At 45.2% G+C, this 15,109-nt stretch overlaps 1 protein-coding gene across 1 annotated transcript in view; it reads left to right on the top strand.

Moving 5' to 3' along the window:
- scn1lab (sodium channel, voltage-gated, type I like, alpha b) overlaps positions 1-11,483 on the top strand; it is a 59,674-nt gene extending 48,191 nt beyond the window's left edge. Inside the window, exons 24-27 of the mRNA XM_053497563.1 lie at positions 93-230; positions 497-601; positions 7,828-8,098; positions 8,205-11,483. Coding sequence (XP_053353538.1) covers positions 93-230; positions 497-601; positions 7,828-8,098; positions 8,205-9,400 — 1,710 coding nt within the window. The 3' untranslated portion in view covers positions 9,401-11,483. The remainder of the gene's footprint in view (positions 1-92; positions 231-496; positions 602-7,827; positions 8,099-8,204) is intronic.
- Positions 11,484-15,109: the final 3,626 nt, after the last annotated feature.

Raw genomic sequence — 15,109 nt, 5'->3', positions numbered from 1 at the left:
TCGACCCACATGTACAACAATATATGTACTGTAAATGAATAACTCTTACAACAAAAAAAGACAGACTACAAATATTTATTTTAATTTTGCAGCTGGAGGAACAGCCAAACTATGAAGTGAACCTTTACATGTACCTGTACTTCGTCATCTTTATCATCTTCGGCTCCTTCTTCACACTCAACCTTTTCATTGGTGTCATCATCGACAACTTCAACCAGCAGAAGAAAAAGATGAGTATTTAGAATGGGTTAAAAAGCAACACATTTGTTTCCTAAAAACAATCCACCATCTTAAAATTGTTATAATTTACAATATAGAGAAATTTATTTGGTTGATAAATCCTCATGCACTAACAAGGCAAGGCTCTGCTTCACTGACATGTATTGGTTTGTAGGTGACTATCATGTAGGTCTGAGTGAGCTTTGATTGGATTACAGATAAGAAATATGAGGATGAGGTTGTAACCAGCCTCTTTGTTATAATTTTCGCCCTTTACTTAGGAGGTCAGGATATTTTTATGACAGAAGAGCAAAAGAAGTACTACAACGCCATGAAGAAGCTTGGTTCGAAGAAGCCACAGAAACCCATCCCCAGACCCACAGTATGTACAGCATATTACACACATAAATAATGTGGTCAAGTGCAAATGTATGCATCGCCCTGGACAAACTCGTAACAAAGTCTAAATCTTCTAATATTGTTTAGATTTTTTGTATGTTGATGTATATTTAAAATTTGATTCCTGGGTTCGTACTTTGGGGATAATTAGTCTCTAGGGGAAAATAAGCCAAATAAAAACTTTTTTATTGTGACCTGTCATGTTAAGTGAGGTATTAAGTCGCACAGGTTGGCCAATAGAGTGCAGTAGGTGAAATATATAAAAATTTTCAATTTTGGCAAAAATATTCGTTGATGAATACCTTATCTTATCTTACCTTATCTGATCTTTCAACAGAACTGAGAAAGTTTCAACACCTAACTTCGTTTTAATACACTTTAATTAACACTTTTATTCCAACTTGGTTACTCTGGTTGTTATAAAAACATGCATTTTCTTTTCTTTTTCCTTTGCTATAAAACAGCACTTTTTTTCCTCATTTTTTTAAGGACAGATATTCCCCACCCTGGAGATATATCTATCGTTTCTGGGGCAGTTACTTATGAGGTTAGGTTGCCAGTGTCACGAACCTGCACAACCAACCCAGCACGTCCAGGTCATAACTCCACCAAAGGTCTTCCACAATCCCTGAGTTAATTACCTGAGCGCACCTGCTACTTATCCGGCATTTCACCCTCGGCTTTAAAAGGACGCCGAAAGCTCCACTCATTGCCGATGTATCTTACTCGCGTGCCTATTGTCCCGTTTTCCTAGTGATTTGTCTTAGTGCTTCAATTCTGTGTTTCGACCTTGCCCGTTTTCTGGATTCTGTCTTGTGTCTAGCCCTTTGGAATATCCTTCAGTGTTTTTTCGCCTACGTGTATGACCTCGCAAGCCTACTGGACCTCGGATAGAGTACTCACGTCTTGGATTTCTTCTCCCCCTCGCTGCTGGAACTCTGGATACCGAACCCTGCCTGGTAAAGAACGACTCTTCTTATCCCTCGCTTCACTTTCTCCGCGAACTCGGCTTTTCATCTGGCGACACGAGCACTTCCGTGTTCGCGGATCTCAGGAGAGCGCTCGCGCTGCGCGCCGGACCTCCGCGCTCATCAAGAGAATCACACTGCTGCTTTTCGCCTTGCATCCTCTGCTTGTTTAACGCTTTTAAAAGCGAGATACGCTCGCAAAGAGTAGAGAAAGACCCGAGGCAATTCAGCGATCTACTTCCGGGATTGTGGAGATTCCCCGCGTCATAGCCCCGCCTTCTCTCTCGTCACTAGGGGCTTCCCCAGGTCCTCAGTCACTAAGCACACACACACACACACACACACCTCCTCCCTTCTCCACTCTTAGTGCTCTGATATCCTAAACTCCTCTGGATTCTAATAAAGTCTCATAAGAAGGAACTGTCTGCTATTGGGTTCACTCCTATTCATCCCCGCCTGTGACAGTATACATCGGCCATGACGAACCCAGCGGACTTAGAGCAGTTAAGGCAAGCACTCTCACAACAGGGGGCGCTGCTGGGCTCTCACCAACAAAGCATCCAGGAGGTGACACACACTCTCTCTTCCATCACCACTCAACTTCAGCAACTCTTAACTAACCCTCCTCCGGCCCCGACGCAAATCCCACGTCATGAACTCCGACTTCCAAACCCACAACCATATAACGGTGAGCCCGGAACGTGTCGTTCCTTCCTTTCCCAATGCTCATTGTTGTTGGAGCTCCAGACGTCCCTCTTCCCTACTGAACGCTCTAGAGTGGCTTATGTGATCACGCTCCTCACCGACCGAGCTCGCGAATGGGGGACTGCGGTTTGGGATGCTAACGATCCATGCTGCTCCTCTTTCAAATCATTCACGGAGGAGATGAGAAGGGTATTTGACCGCTCCCACTCGGGCAGAGAGGCAGCCAGACATCTGCTGGAGCTCCATCAAGGTTCTCGTTCTACATACGATTATGCCATTGAGTTCCGTACTCTGGCGGCTTCTGCTAACTGGGACACCCAAGCACTTTATGATGCCTTCCTCCATGGTCTATCCGAGGATGTTAAGGACCATCTGATCAGCCAGGAACTCCCCAGTGATCTAAATGGTCTCATGGACTTAGCAGGACGGGTAGACGCACGTCTAGCACAGAGACGCCGTCATCGAGCCCCTCGACCTACCTCTGAGTCCAGACTTTCAGCTTCACCCTTACGTCCCTCCAACTCTGTCTCATCGCCAAGCTTCAGGTCAGACCCAGAACCCATGCAAGTGGGCCGAGCCCAGATCTCTCCAGAGGAACGTCAGCGGAGAATCCAATCCGGTTCCTGTCTTTATTGTGGCCAGATTGGTCACTATCGTCTCCAATGCCCGTTAAAAGCAAAGCCCCTCCGGTGAACCTAGGGGCTCTGGAGGGGCCCACCACTAACCATTTCCCTAGCCCACGTCCCCTCCTCCCAGCCATTATCGTAGTACAAGGCAGGTTTCACACGATCTCAGCTTTAATCGACTCTGGATCTGATCAGAACTTAATTTCCGCCTCAAAAGTTCAGGAACTTAATCTCCCAACACAAACTTTGGAGAACCCATTAGCTGTTCTGGCCCTCGATGGGACCCGTCTGCCAGTTATCACCCAGCGTACGGCCCCGATAACCCTACAGATTTCCGGTAACCACACTGAGGAGACCTCCTTCCTGGTCATGAGGAACGCCCACTCCTCTCTGGTTCTCGGACGCCCCTGGTTGACTCGTCATAACCCCCGCATCGACTGGGCCAAGAACATCATTCAAGAATGGAGCCCTTCGTGTCTTTCATCCTGTCTCAGGTCAGCTCACGTTCCCCCACTTACGTCCTCCAACAAGGAAGAGTTCCCTGACCTCTCAGCCATCCCTCCTGACTATGCCGACCTCAAGCAGGTCTTTAGCAAATCACGGGCTCTCTCTCTGCCACCTCACAGACCTTACGACTGTGCCATTGACCTCCTCCCGGGTTCTATGCCACCACGGGGAAGGTTGTATTCACTTTCATTACATGAGAGGGAGGCCATGGACAGGTATATAACAGAATCTTTGGCCGCAGGGATCATTCGACCGTCCTCATCCCCCGCCGGGGCGGGATTTTTCTTTGTGGCTAAAAAAGACAAGACGCTCCGTCCGTGCATTGATTACCGAGGACTAAACGAAGTAACCATCAAGAATCGCTATCCTCTTCCCCTAATGTCAACGGCCTTCGATCTCCTGCAGGGAGCTAATACTTTCACTAAACTTGATCTCCGTAATGCCTACCACCTTGTCAGGATTAATGAGGGAGATGAGTGGAAAACAGCCTTTAACACCTCATCGGGCCACTATGAATATTTGGTCGTACCGTTTGGTCTAGCCAATGCCCCAGCTGTGTTTCAGTCCCTGGTCAACGATGTTCTTAGAGATTTTCTAAACATCTTTGTCTTTGTATATCTCGACGACATCTTGATTTTTTCTCGCTCCTTGGAAGAACACAAGAAACACGTACGCCAGGTATTACAGAGACTTCTAGAAAACCAGCTGTTTGTTAAAGCGGAGAAGTGTGAGTTTCACCGTCAGACAATCTCCTTTTTAGGGTTCATAATCACTCCGTCTAAGATCCAGATGGACCCAGCTAAGGTGAAAGCAGTGACTGACTGGCCGAAACCATCCACCCGAAAGGATCTCCAACGCTTTCTTGGCTTCGCCAACTTTTACCGCCGATTCATCAAGAACTACAGCACCATAGCAGGTCCACTCATCACTCTCACCTCCACTAAGACCCCTTTTCAGTGGTCCAAACAGACAGAGGAGTCATTCTCTAGATTAAAGAATCTGTTCACTTCAGCACCCATTCTCACACAGCCAGACCCTGCTCTCCAGTTTGTTGTAGAAGTAGATGCCTCAGATTCCGGGGTGGGAGCTGTCCTATCTCAGAGAGCTCGATCAGATGGCAAACTGCATCCTTGCTGTTTTTTCTCTCGTCGTCTCTCAGTCACAGAAAGGAACTATGAGATTGGTGATCGGGAGTTACTAGCAATAAAGCTGGCGCTAGAAGAATGGAGACACTGGCTCGAGGGTTCCGAGATCCCTTTTCTCATCTGGACGGATCATAAAAACCTCGAATACCTCAGATCAGCCAAGCGCCTGAACGCTCGTCAAGCCAGATGGTCCTTATTTTTCTCCCGCTTCGACTTCTCCCTATCCTTCCGGCCAGGAAGCAAGAACACCAAGCCCGATGCTCTCTCCCGTCAGTTTGTCTCGATCACAGACGACACCCCTATCTCCACCATCCTGCCGCCACAATGTATTATTGGAGCTACCTCCCTCAACATTGAGGCCCAAGTTAAGCAGGCATTGGAACAGGTACCCGATTCCCCAAAGGCACCCCTGGGTAGACTCTTTGTACCACCAGTAGCTCGCCCCCAAGTCCTGGAATGGGGGCATAGCTCACGCCTAGCCTGCCATCCTGGCGCAGCTCGCACCCTCTCCCTGATCCAACAACGCTTCTGGTGGCCCTCTGTCAGAGACGACACCCGCCGGTTTGTGGCCGCCTGCGATATCTGTGTTCGCAACAAGACCAGCAACAAACCACCAGCAGGCCTCCTCAGACCACTTCCAGTGCCCCATAGACCTTGGTCCCACATCGCCTTAGATTTCGTCACGGGACTCCCAGATTCTGAGGGTTATAATTGTATTTTGACCATTGTCGACCGCTTCTCCAAGGCTGTCCACTTTGTTCCCCTGGTTAAACTCCCCTCCGCCAAGGAAACAGCTGAATTACTCATCCAACACGTATTTCGCCTTCATGGCATCCCTGTAGATATCGTCTCAGATCGCGGACCCCAGTTCTCTGCCCAGTTCTGGACGGCATTCTGTAAATTACTGGGAGCCACTCCCAGCCTGTCATCTGGCTACCATCCTGAGACTAATGGCCAGACCGAAAGAGCCAATCAGGACCTTGAGACAGCAATTCGGTGCATGACGTCCAAAGACCCACGCTCCTGGAGCCGAATGTTACCATGGGTCGAGTATGCACACAATTCTCTACCCACAGCAGCTACAGGCCTCTCCCCTTTCCAGTGTTGTCTAGGCTACCAGCCTCCCTTATTTCCATCCCAAGAGGAGGAGGTGGCAGTTCCCTCTGCCCAGACTTTCATGCGTCGTTGCAAGAGGACCTGGCTACGAGCGAGAGCTAAGCTTCGAAATTCAATATCTCAGTTTAAGCATCAGGCTGATCGCCGCCGTTCCACAGCCCCTACCTACCGCGTTGGACAGAGAGTCATGCTCGCCACTCGCAACATCCCCATCAAGACACTCTCCCGCAAGATCGCTCCCAGGTTCATTGGGCCATTCACTATAGTCAAGATCATCAACCCCTGCGCAGTCAGACTGCTCCTACCGTCCACTATGCGACGCATCAACCCTTCATTTCATGTCTCCCAGATAAGACCCATAGTATCATGCCCACTAAGTCCGCCCGCCCGCCCTCCTCCTCCCCCACAGCTCATTGACGGTAGTGATGCATTCACGGTTCGCAGGCTTTTGAAAGCACGGCGCCGAGGTAAGGGGCTCCAATACCTCGTGGATTGGGAGGGTTATGGTCCTGAGGAAAGGAGTTGGATACCATCTAGGTTCATCTTAGACCCCTTACTCATCACTGACTTCCACCAACAACATCCGGGAGAGCCATCTCTGACGCCAGGTGGCGTCCGTAGGAGGGGGGGTACTGTCACGAACCTGCACAACCAACCCAGCACGTCCAGGTCATAACTCCACCAAAGGTCTTCCACAATCCCTGAGTTAATTACCTGAGCGCACCTGCTACTAATCCGGCATTTCACCCTCGGCTTTAAAAGGACGCCGAAAGCTCCACTCATTGCCGATGTATCTTACTCGCGTGCCTATTGTCCCGTTTTCCTAGTGATTTGTCTTAGTGCTTCAATTCTGTGTTTCGACCTTGCCCGTTTTCTGGATTCTGTCTTGTGTCTAGCCCTTTGGAATATCCTTCAGTGTTTTTTCGCCTACGTGTATGACCTCGCAAGCCTACTGGACCTCGGATAGAGTACTCACGTCTTGGATTTCTTCTCCCCCTCGCTGCTGGAACTCTGGATACCGAACCCTGCCTGGTAAAGAACGACTCTTCTTGTCCCTCGCTTCACTTTCTCCGCGAACTCGGCTTTTCATCTGGCGACACGAGCACTTCCGTGTTCGCGGATCTCAGGAGAGCGCTCGCGCTGCGCGCCGGACCTCCGCGCTCATCAAGAGAATCACACTGCTGCTTTTCGCCTTGCATCCTCTGCTTGTTTAACGCTTTTAAAAGCGAGATACGCTCGCAAAGAGTAGAGAAAGACCCGAGGCAATTCAGCGATCTACTTCCGGGATTGTGGAGATTCCCCGCGTCATAGCCCCGCCTTCTCTCTCGTCACTAGGGGCTTCCCCAGGTCCTCAGTCACTAAGCACACACACACACACACACACACCTCCTCCCTTCTCCACTCTTAGTGCTCTGATATCCTAAACTCCTCTGGATTCTAATAAAGTCTCATAAGAAGGAACTGTCTGCTATTGGGTTCACTCCTATTCATCCCCGCCTGTGACAGCCAGCACAACGCCTAAATAAAACAGTGCTGCTGGTGAAGTGGGGTTTGGGTAGCAGGGAAAATCCTGATGTCAAAATGAGACTGAGGGTTCCCCACATCACTGAATCCTCGTTAAAATATCCTAAAAATATGATTTACTTTTTTTTCCAAATCGCCTCTCATAAACAAACTCGCACTGGCCATATTTCACTTATTGAACCAGGAATCTAAAGATATGCATAACTCAAATCAACCAAAAGTACCTACAGTAATTTTATGTGCAATTCAGCAGTGAATAAAAAGGAAACAACTATAATCTGAAGCAAGAATTGACATACATTAAAATGTATTTTTTTAACCATTTGTCAGTCAGTTTTGCTATAGTATTCCGTAACAGTCTCATACTGTATGTGATATGGACAGGAAGAAATATTAAGTAAATTAAATGGGACCTAATTTTTAACAATCTACAACAGAACCATCTACCCAGAGTGTGTTTTGTTTTGGGGATTTTTTTGAGGTTTTTTTTTTTATAAGGGATTCAATCTTATGCACTTAATCATGCATAGCACTATAACTAGTGCTATGCATGATTAATCTTAAAACAAAAGAATGTCATGTAACTGACTTTGTAATAAAATTTCTTGCATTTTCCAGAACAAATTTCAGGGCCTTGTCTTTGACCTAATCACCAAGCAAGCCTTCGACATCATCATTATGATCCTGATCTGCCTGAACATGGTGACCATGATGGTGGAAACCGACGATCAGACCCAAGATATGGATAACATCCTGTACTGGATCAACCTGGTCTTTATTGTGCTCTTCACTGGCGAATGCGTGCTGAAGATGTTCTCGCTGAGACACTACTTCTTCACCATCGGCTGGAATGTGTTTGACTTTGTGGTTGTGATTCTGTCGATTGTAGGTAAGTGCTGGGAAAGTGTTTTATAGGAATAAAATGCAATCCTTAAATGTCCTACTTTCAAAGATTACATTTCAATTATTCTCAAGGATTTTGCATTGGGTTGCAGGAATGTTCCTCTCGGAGGTGATTGAGAAGTATTTCGTGTCGCCCACCTTATTCCGAGTCATCCGCTTGGCCAGGATTGGACGTATACTCCGTCTCATCAAGGGGGCCAAGGGTATCCGAACCCTCTTGTTCGCCTTAATGATGTCACTTCCTGCCTTGTTTAACATCGGGCTCTTGCTTTTCCTGGTGATGTTCATCTACGCCATTTTCAGCATGTCTAACTTTGCCTATGTAAAACACGAAGCCGGAATCGACGACATGTTCAACTTCGAGACATTCGGGAACTCCATGCTATGCCTCTTTCAGATCACAACCTCAGCCGGGTGGGATGGCCTTCTGGCACCCATTTTAAACAAGCGCGAACCGGACTGCGACAGCGAGACAGAGCACCCGGGGAGCTCATATCGTGGTGACTGCGGCAACCCGTCGGTGGGCATCTTCTTCTTCGTCAGCTACATCATCATCTGCTTCCTGATTGTGGTCAACATGTACATCGCTGTCATCCTGGAGAACTTTAGCGTAGCTACAGAGGAGAGCGCGGAACCGCTGAGTGAGGACGATTTTGAGATGTTTTACGAGGTTTGGGAGCGCTTCGACCCGAACGCTACGCAGTTCGTGGAGTACGACAAGCTGTCAGACTTTGCAGATGCCCTGGACCCACCGCTGCGCATCCCTAAGCCCAACAAGATCCAGCTAATCGCAATGGACCTGCCGATGGTTAGCGGAGACCGTATCCACTGCCTGGACATCCTGTTTGCCTTTACGCTGCGTGTTTTGGGTGAGGAGGGTGAGATGGACGCGATGCGTGGCCAGATGGAGGAGCGCTTTATGGCCTCCAATCCATCTAAAGTATCCTACGAGCCCATCACCACCACGCTGCGGCGCAAGCAGGAGGAAATGTCAGCCATCGTCATCCAGCGAGCTTTCCGACACCACCGCGTCCGTGTGACAATCAAGAAGGCGTCGGACATGTACCGGCTGCGGCTGCAGGATGGCGGCGAAACTCTGCCTGAGAAAGAGGTTCTGGTGATCGGGAAGTTTCCCGAGAACTCGGCGTCAGACAAAACAGACATGACCCCATCGTCGGCTTCACCGCCCTCGTACAACAGCGTGGCCAAGTCAGAGAAGGACAAGTACGAGAAGGAACGGCGGGAGAAAGAGAACAATACAAAAGACACCCGAGAGAAAAAGAAATGAAATCCCGAGACTGTTTAAAGGGAGGATGAAACGTACGTGATTTAGACTGCTCTTTAAACGAGACACTGTTTACAGATTTTACGTGGAACAAAGCTATGGACTTCCTTCACAAGGGTTTTGGGACTCATGCCAAACTGAGCATGTGTGTGTCTGTGTGTGTGTGTGTGTATATTGCTGCGTGTTGATGAGAGACTGACTAGGATGTGTGGCGATCATGTTGTCCATGTTGTCGACACACGACACACTGCACACACTCCGACACACACGTGTACACATCAGAAGAGTGACTGTGACTGTTACGACGTACTCGAGTGTGTGTAGAGCGGAGCTTTCGGACGCGTCTCTTCATTCCGAGTGTTGTCCCACAATCCTGAGGACACTAGGACACTGTTCATCAGTAGCTAGCACTGCCACTACCGCTGGTGTCCTTGTTCTCGAACGGCGTATTATGACACACCTGCACCTTTTTTTTCCCCCATAAACATTCGTCCATCTATTTTTTTTTAAACCGTATAAAAATTTTCTACTCATTCTTTCGATTGTGTGAACTTTTTCCATCAAAGCGCAAGTCTGTCGAAAGTGTGCTAATGTAGAACTTTAGGAAAAAGACAGAGATTTAAAAATGGATACATGTTAAAAGTCGTGAAATAAACTAGGCAGGAAGTATCCGCTTTTTGAGAGCGCAGTGTCCGTTTAGGGATAAGGATTTTTACAGCCACTTGGGGGTTAGCGGGAATGTTTTATATAATTCTAATTCTAACTATAGATAGAGATGTATTGCAAGCGCTGCCTTATTTATCAGAACAACAAAACAGACAGGGGGTATCGGTTGCAAAAAAAAACAAACCTGTGCTTGCCTTCTGGTTGGCGCAAGACCGACCTGAAGCCTGAATGTCCACTCTTGAACAAAAGTTTCCTCAGATTATCGTGCAATGACGGCGAACAGATCCACGACCTTGTAACTGAATGTCTTCGTGCCAGAACGACGACGATTTGTAGAGAGAACCTTTCTCTCAAATTCCCTCTCAGTTTTTCGAAAGAGACGATGTCTTTCTTCCAAAGCAAACATTCCGTATGCAGGGAGGCTGGACGACTTACAGCTCGAAGAACAACAACCACGGACCCCTAAACGTCCTGTAAAAGATCGGGGGTTAGGGGGTCTGTTGACGGGCGCGGGCGCAGAGGGGGATGTTGTGAGGGCGAACATTTGCAGTTACGATCAGCTCTTCTGTTGAAACCCGTGGTGATTCTGTCTGTACATATCGGCACTCTGTATCTCACCCCTGTACTCGACACTGTAGAGGAGCACTTTTACACTGCCATCTGGATGCATATTACCTGTGTGTGTGTGTGTGTGTGTGTGTGAGTGTGAGAGATATATAGTATATATGTGTGAGACAGAAAGCTAGTATATGTGACTGTACTGGGACCAGCATTGATGTGCTTTATTCCCAATTTCTTGTTCAATGTTTATACTGTAAATAGTAGTTTGGAGCTCATGTACCTTTTTTTCCTTTCTTTCTTTTTTTAATCGATTGATTTATTTTGTTTACATTTTTTTGCACAGTGCTACAGTACGTGTGAGGGCCAGGTCCCCGGTTTTAAATGTACATATAAATTTATGAAGCAATCAGTGGTGGTCATATTTCATTCGTAGTGTTGTAGTAAACTGCATGCACTATACTAACCGACTACATGGTGACATTATTTTAAAAAGCCAGAAGAATAAAGATCATATTTTTTGTACCAAAGTATACTTAATTTCCTGATCGTTATTATCATTATTAAATGTCACACCAGATTCATGACTATCATGAAGCCCCCACCATGTACCAGAAATTTTTATCTTTATCACAGATTATCACAATTTTTTTTCTAATTTGTTACACTGAAATGTTTTGTTTGTTTTTTGTTTTTTTAATGTGTGTTCAGAATGTGCAAAATGACTTTTATTTCCTTTGCATCGGCGCAAAAACGTTTCTGACGTACACTGTAGTTTTCCAAAATAAAGCGTATTTTGGGAAGCCGATACCTTTGAAAGTCTAAGAAATGTCTTTGATTTATTAAAGCAGATATAATGTATAACGAGGTACCTGATGTTGATTATTTTTTTAATTATTTATAACTAAATTAAAGAAGGAAAACCACTTACTGTAGAGTAAGAAGGCGGTTATGGATGAAGAAATGTTTTATTGCTCTTTCAACACAGCAGTTTGCCAACTATTTTTAAAATTGATTAAAAAGCCATGTCACTATCATCTAGTGGTTGTGAATTCTAATCCCAGCCATCCGTATCTGTGAGTAGAGAGAGAGGACTGGCCGTGCTTTCTTGTGAGGACAGACAGATAGATAGGCATACTCGCAATCCAGCATCAATCATAGAGACGCTATGCAATCATGGGCGTCTGTAAGCTCATGCCTGTAGAAGTGATTGAATACAGTAAGTCCCCAACATACAAACATTTAAGTTGATAAATTTTCACAGATATGAACGGCCCGTGGATCTACAAATGTGTAGAAACGAACAAATCGTGGAAGTAGCTCATGTGTATTGTACAAAAACTAGACACTGCAGTGCACCAGATACCAATATTAACAATCATATACAATATTTTCAGAGTGTAAGTGAATCTATAAGATGTCCAAAATCTGGTATATTGTGTGTGAGTGTGTGTGTGGGGGTGTGCAGGAGAAATAAGTCGGTTTCAATGAATCAGTCCGGGAGCATGATGATAAAAATGTCTATCCTGTAAAGCTGTCCTCAACGAGACAGTTCACACATACAGTGCAAAACAGATCTGAGACAAAATGGTGTCTGTTCAAGTGCGCAGTAAACACCATGTAGCGTTGTCCCAGCCTTTTCAGGGCTCCTTTTAAACAGGGTCATCTGACCCTGCTGCGTCACCTGGATTCCCCTCCCAATCTGAAGGTGGAGGCTCATGAGAGTATAATGTGGAACTAAAATACCAAACATGTGTGTTTTACATTGTATATTTGGGTCAAAAATGTATAAGACTCACTTTGTCTGATTTACGAACAAATCCAACTTGCGAATGTGCTCCCGGAACAGAACTCGTTCATAAGTCGGGGACTTTTTCTTTGAACCCCTTTTTTTTGAGTGTGTTATGCTGCTCCTTAATGGGTCATTAGCAACAGTTCAGAAAAATGCAGCTTTTAAGTGCATCAGAAGAAGCTTACACCTTCCCTGGCTGTTAGCTGTACACTGATGTCGAAGTGCCCTTAGACACGACTAAATTCAGGGGAGAAATGTGATGGGGGGAAAAGCCACGTCATGCTTTTCATCTGTTTGATGAATCTCTATAGAATGAATCATGTAATAATTAATGATTAATGAATTATGACTAAATCATTCTTTTTCAAATGACTAATTATCAAGTGATTTATTCCTCTGTGGTGTAGTGGTTAGCACTGTCGCCTTGCACCTCCAGGGTCTGGGTTTAATTCCTGGCCAGGCTCGATTCCTGTCTCTGTGTGCATAGGGTTTGCATGTTCTCCCTGTGCTTGGTGGGTTTAGAAGATGAGTGAGTGTATTAAAATGACCTGCTACAGTGCCATAAAAAAGTATGTGGCCCTTCCTGATTTCTTTTTTTTTCTAACCGGTTGTGCCACACTTGGCGGCAACAAGTGCAACCCGGCATTTGTGATGTCCGGCAATGAGTCTTTCACATTGCTGTGGAGGAATTTTGGCCCGCTCTTCTTTTTCAGAATTCAGCCATGTTGAAAGGTTTTCAAGCATAAAAGCCCTGTTTAAAGATCTCAATCAAATTTAAGTCCAGACTTTGAATAGGCCACTCCAAAATCTTACCTTTTTTTTAAAAAAATTTTATTATTATTCAGCGTGTTTCAGATCTTTGCCCTGCTGCATAATCCAGGTGCCCAGGGGGCAATTACTTTATTACACAGGGCCAGGCAGAGTTGACCAGCTTTTTATTAAGCTTTTCTTTGTGTAATATTAAAATTGGTTTGATGATCTTGATCATTAAAGTGGAACAAATGTTTTAAAAAAAAAGCAGTGGCAAAATACTTTTTCATGGCAATGTATATGTTTTATTACAAATAACACCACATGTTAGAGTGTTTATTCCTCTTATTCTGCAATTTACCTACACTAACTGTTTTTGTCACTCTAATAAACAAAAGAATCCTATGTTTTATCCATTTAGAGTTATCTTACTTTTATTCTTAAGTTTAAATACCATTAAAGCATGATCATTCAATGAAATGAATCACTTGCCATTTGCTATTAATGTATATATTAATGAATACTAATGGAAGTTGAGTCATGTCAAATAGACGTCTTTCTTATTAGGTAGAGATGCTTGACTACTCATTCAAGTAGCTTCTTCAGTCTGAGGGAAGTTGGTTTGTTCCTCATATTTGAATCCTCCGAGAACAAAGGATTCTCCCCTGTCTGAAAGGCTCGTTATGTGAGCAATGGAAAAGGCGCGAGTAGGACGGAGCGTCGTTTAAGAGAAGCTTCATACCCACCAACACACTGAGACAGAGACTCGTCCACCCCAAAGATCGGTACATTATTTAATGCAGTGAAGAATGTTCAGAGCTCTACAATGGGAATACAGAACAACCTCTACATAGGAGGATGTATCAACAAAGAAAGAGCAACAGCTCAGGGCCTGAATCTGCCGTATACCTTCACCTAAAAGACAAAGGACACGCTCTTTTAAGGACAAAAGAAGGGGGTAAAAGAAGCAAGTGAAAAATCCTTCTTTCAGGAAAGAGTGAAGGTCTTAGGCACAACCGGGCTTCTATTTTTCATGCTGCCCTTTCATCCATCCCCAAGACCTCTTCACAGGTCCACCAGGAAAGCTAGAGTTAAAAACTCCCCTTTATCCGGGTACTCTGGTTTCCTCCCACAGTCCAAAGACATGCAGATTAGGCTAAATTGGCATTCCCAAATTTCCCATAGTGTGTGTGTGTAAGAATGTTTAACAGAGGTCCAACCACGGTCGGTCCCTAGTAGAGCAACAGAGGTTCCTAGATGGATGGATGGATTTATAAATAGTCAAATTCATTTACAAGCCTGTGTCGGGTAAACGCAACACAAACGTGATTATCTCAGGAGTCACACCGCTCCACTGTTAACAATTTTTTTTCTAAAGTATACAGCATTCCTCCTATTAGAACCACACAGACTTTTCTTTTTTTAAAGGCCTTGAATCAGTGCCATCACCTGGAATTTCTTGGATGCAGTCTGACCCCCCGTTCGGGACGAGGTGAGATAACAACCTGCTTAAATCTACTTACTCTCTGGTTTCTCCTAACTGTCTTTTACTTTCATGCCAACTGCCCTGGTGTTCTTTTTACAGTACCGCACACGCACACACACACACACACACACACACACAGGATGTTTGTTAGCTTTCAGACACAGACACTGATTATTATAAATTTTTTGGAGCTGGTCTGGCTTGTAATGAATTCGTGCCAAACGTGCTTAATTTTCAACTCAGCCTGTGAACTGACAGCTCACAGTTTAGTAATATTTATCAATTAAAGCTCAATACACAGCTCATATTACTTTAAACCTAAACATTTAGCATGAGACAATATCTAAATCACAAAATAAGTTGGCATATTGCGCTTTTAATTAGCATAAGAAAGGAAAATTAACGCAATATATAAAGCTAAAAATATATCTAATGTGATCTGAGAATGATGTCACATGCA

This window comes from Clarias gariepinus, chromosome 6 (assembly GCF_024256425.1).
Source record: "Clarias gariepinus isolate MV-2021 ecotype Netherlands chromosome 6, CGAR_prim_01v2, whole genome shotgun sequence".
In the NCBI taxonomy this organism is placed as follows: Eukaryota; Metazoa; Chordata; class Actinopteri; order Siluriformes; family Clariidae; genus Clarias; species Clarias gariepinus.
Note: the sequence above shows the minus strand (reverse complement) of the source record. Positions and strands in the feature narration are given on the sequence as shown.